The sequence below is a fragment of the Lottia gigantea genome, assembly GCF_000327385.1.
Source record: "Lottia gigantea unplaced genomic scaffold LOTGIsca_211, whole genome shotgun sequence".
NCBI lineage: Eukaryota > Metazoa > Mollusca > Gastropoda > Lottiidae > Lottia > Lottia gigantea.
Window position 1 is genome coordinate 6,069 of NW_008708466.1, and position 3,918 is coordinate 9,986.

Sequence of the window (3,918 nt, forward strand, 5' to 3'; positions counted from 1 at the left end):
AACCTGTTTGAGGTTGACCTATATCTTTATCTTCACAGAATGTTCCTGTAAACCCTTTATTACAACTGAAATTATAAACAACAGTTCATTACAACTGAAATTAAAAACAACAGTTCATTATAACTGAAATTATAAACAACAGTTCATTACAACTGAAATTATAAACAACAGTTCATTACAACTGAAATTATAAACAACAGTTCATTACAACTGAAATTATAAACAACAGTTCATTACAACTGAAATTATAGACAACAGTTCATTATAACTGAAATTATAAACGACAGTTCATTACAACTGAAATTATAAACAACAGTTCATTACAACTGAAATTATAAACAACAGTTCAATACAACTGAAATTATAAACAACAGTTCATTACAACTGAAATTAAAAACAACAGTTCATTATAACTGAAATTATAAACAACAGTTCATTACAACTGAAATTATAAACAACAGTTCATTACAACTGAAATTATAAACAACAGTTCATTACAACTGAAATTATAAACAACAGTTCATTACAACTGAAATTATAGACAACAGTTCATTATAACTGAAATTATAAACGACAGTTCATTACAACTGAAATTATAAACAACAGTTCATTACAACTGAAATTATAAACAACAGTTCAATACAACTGAAATTATAAACAACAGTTCATTACAACTGAAATTATAGACAATAGTTCATTACAGCTGAAATTATAAACGACAGTTCATTACAACTGAAATTATAAACAACAGTTCATTACAACTGAAATTATAAACAACAGTTCATTACAACTGAAATTATAAACAACAGTTCATTACAACTGAAATTATAGACAATAGTTCATTACAACAGTAATTATAAACAACAGTTCATTACAACTGAAATTATAAACAACAGTTCATTACAACTGAAATTATAAACAACAGTTCAATACAAATGAAATAACAAACAGTTCTTCAATTCAAAAGCTAGTTAGATTGTCGTCTACTAGGGAATAAGGTACTGTGGGTTCAAATCCTCCTCGTGGTAAGAACAATTCTGATGCTATACCCACAATGATTGTACACGCTGGTCTGTTATTTTTCAATTCCCGTTATCAACTATAACTGCAGCATTTCACTAAAACTTAGCATTTTATGATTAGCTATTGAAGTTATTAGCAGCATTTCAGCTAGCGACTTCATATACAGTTAAGCATTTTAAAACTACAGGTCCTACAGACATCTGACAGANAATTAATCTGCATTAAAATGATGGCATAAATAGATTTGATACATAAACAAGAAAACCTGGAGACTTTGGATGATTCTAAAGAGACTCAGACTGAAGACCTACCTACAAACAGGTGAACCACCAACTGAACTACATTGTCCATTGACACATCTACATCTTTCACAATGACTTCCATCATGGATCTCATCACAATCACATTTAGCTCTGTTGTTTTCTGAAATTATCATCAACACCATTTTATAGAAACAGGGAGGCAGATTGAACAGTTCAATGCACTTTGTTCAATGGGTTCAATTGTGAAGAATACTCTCCTAATTTATTTTTTCGCCCTAACCATACCTTACTTACTTTCTCATTGGATTATCATCATTTTCAACAGAATCGCAGAGACAAAAAAGTTTTTGTAATAAAATTTGCAGGTCCGAGGAATCTTCATAGCAAGTTGACCAGAGGAATCTTCATAGCAAGTTGACCAGAGGAATCTTCATAGCAAGTTGACCAGAGGAACCAGAGGAATCTTCATAGCAAGTTGACCAGAGGAATCTTCATAGCAAGTTGACCAGAGGAATCTTCATAGCAAGTTGATCAGAGGAATCTTCATAGCAAGTTGATCAAAGGGGAAAGGTGAACCTTGAGGTGTTATGTTTAAGATATAACCAAATATATAAAATTTGTATTTATACTAACCTACTGTGCAGTTTCCTAGGTTACATTCATATTGTTGACATAAACATTGTAAACCTTCACATGGACAATTACAATTACCTACAAAAACATAATATATATGATAAACATTGTAAACCTTCACATGGCTATGTAAACTATGTGTTAATTTGAACCAGCCGAATCACAAAGTTGATAATAACTCAAGATGAAGATAAAGATTCCTGAAGCAATTGATTTTCTACTTAGTTTTATAAGTACTAAAGATAGATTGATTAAAAAATACCGAAATATTGTTATATGGTGATATATTTATCATGATATATAGTCATTTTTGTCCAGATAAGATCATGTACACAATTCTTACAATTAACTTAATGTTTATAACAAATGATTTCATGGCTGCGGTGGTTTTGTTTACATTTTCTTCAAAATGATATCCACTGGAACCTAATATCGCCCAGTAGAAAGAGATTGAATACTACCTTTATCCTCTACAGTTGACTGACAGATTTCATCACAGTTCTGAATAGATCTGGCACAGTTTGGTGTGTGGTAGCCTGGTAGACAGGAACAATAGGCTGTGTTATTTTTATCATGATGACAAACTCCACCATTATAACAATGTAAATCTTCACATTGATTACAATGAACTCCTACAAATAAAATGTATTTATCATTATTTTAGATTTTTGTCACAGTCTAGATTCTTGTCATGAGTTTAACAGAGCAGCTGTTTTTACTATGTCAACAATTGAATCATGCAATTGAAGTGAAAATGAATTTGATTGGATGATGCCACTCTGTTAGCTGATACATGGGGTGGCCCAGAAAATTGATAAGAATTTCCATTTCGGAATCATTCAGAAAGTATTGAAGTTCAAAACATAATGGTTTGACCTCAATAGTCTAAAGATATTTGACATCTTTTCCAAAAAAAAATTAGGATCATAAAAAAATAACCTTTTTAAAACTCTGTGACACCGAAAGTAATTATAGTACATTGCATTCATTTGATTTTACAGCTGGATCAACAGTTTTAATGTAGATCCTTTCAACCAACCTTTCCTTGGTCATCATTTTGGCCTTGATATTTCCTGGATTATCTCTACCCCTTAACAGATTATAATCCCTTTATCAACAGTTTTACTAAAGGGTCATTAATTGTTTGAAGTAACTTGACAAAAGGACGTCAAAAAATGAAAATCCAGTCATGATTTTTACAACCTAATCAAAAACTAGAAAAAAAGGTAAAGTTCCCATAGGATTAAAATTATATTTCTTACCAACGAAGCCAGGCTGACAGTGACATCTAACATATCCACTTGCTTCTGTTTCACATGTTGCCTCATTAAAACAGTGAGCACATTTCTCTGTTGTATTATGTTCACATCTTTCACCCGAGTATTGTGATGAACAGCTGAAATTATCAAATGTTGAAATATATTCATATTTCTGGAGAAATATTACCGAAGGACAAATTAATACAATCCTTCCCAAAACATATTAAATGGATTAAAAAGCATTGATATCCTCCATTCAAAGTCAGATGTCTGTGACTCTTGTAATTTAACTAAAACAAAGCATTTTATGAGGTAAGTATCTCAAAGGTCTTAGATAGTATCAGCAAGCTCTGCGGTAGTGGAGTCAAATACAGTTAAGTATATCTATAATTACAGGAACTACAGACATCTGACTGGAAACTGGAATGTACAGCCTGTAGCACAGAGGATATCAGCTTAATGTCCAATCGAAACGACAAGAAGCATCTTCAAGGTCATCCCCTTGGACCTTCATCATTGCAGGGAGAAACTGGGTTGAAAAATCCTATGGTATTCTCTCGATCTATGTTCGGATTGAACTCTGGACCTTCAGGTTATCGAGCAACATCAACATCATTGAGCCATAGCTCGCTACAATTTTGAAATTTAAATTCAGGATTTTAATTCAATACAGTTTACAATATAAAGATCTCTTGAACAGAATAATAATGATATAGTGCTCAATAAGAGAATATAATGTT

The 3,918-nt window shown here is 31.6% G+C and overlaps 1 protein-coding gene across 1 annotated transcript in view; it reads right to left on the reverse strand.

The window, feature by feature from the left end:
* Positions 1-2,345: 2,345 nt before the first annotated feature.
* Positions 2,346-3,918, reverse strand: part of LOTGIDRAFT_143634 (hypothetical protein) — a gene marked incomplete at both ends in the record, with an annotated part of 36,834 nt that continues 35,261 nt past the window's right edge. The window contains 2 exons of the mRNA XM_009054291.1: positions 2,346-2,551; positions 3,182-3,315. Coding sequence (XP_009052539.1) covers positions 2,346-2,551; positions 3,182-3,315 — 340 coding nt within the window. The remainder of the gene's footprint in view (positions 2,552-3,181; positions 3,316-3,918) is intronic.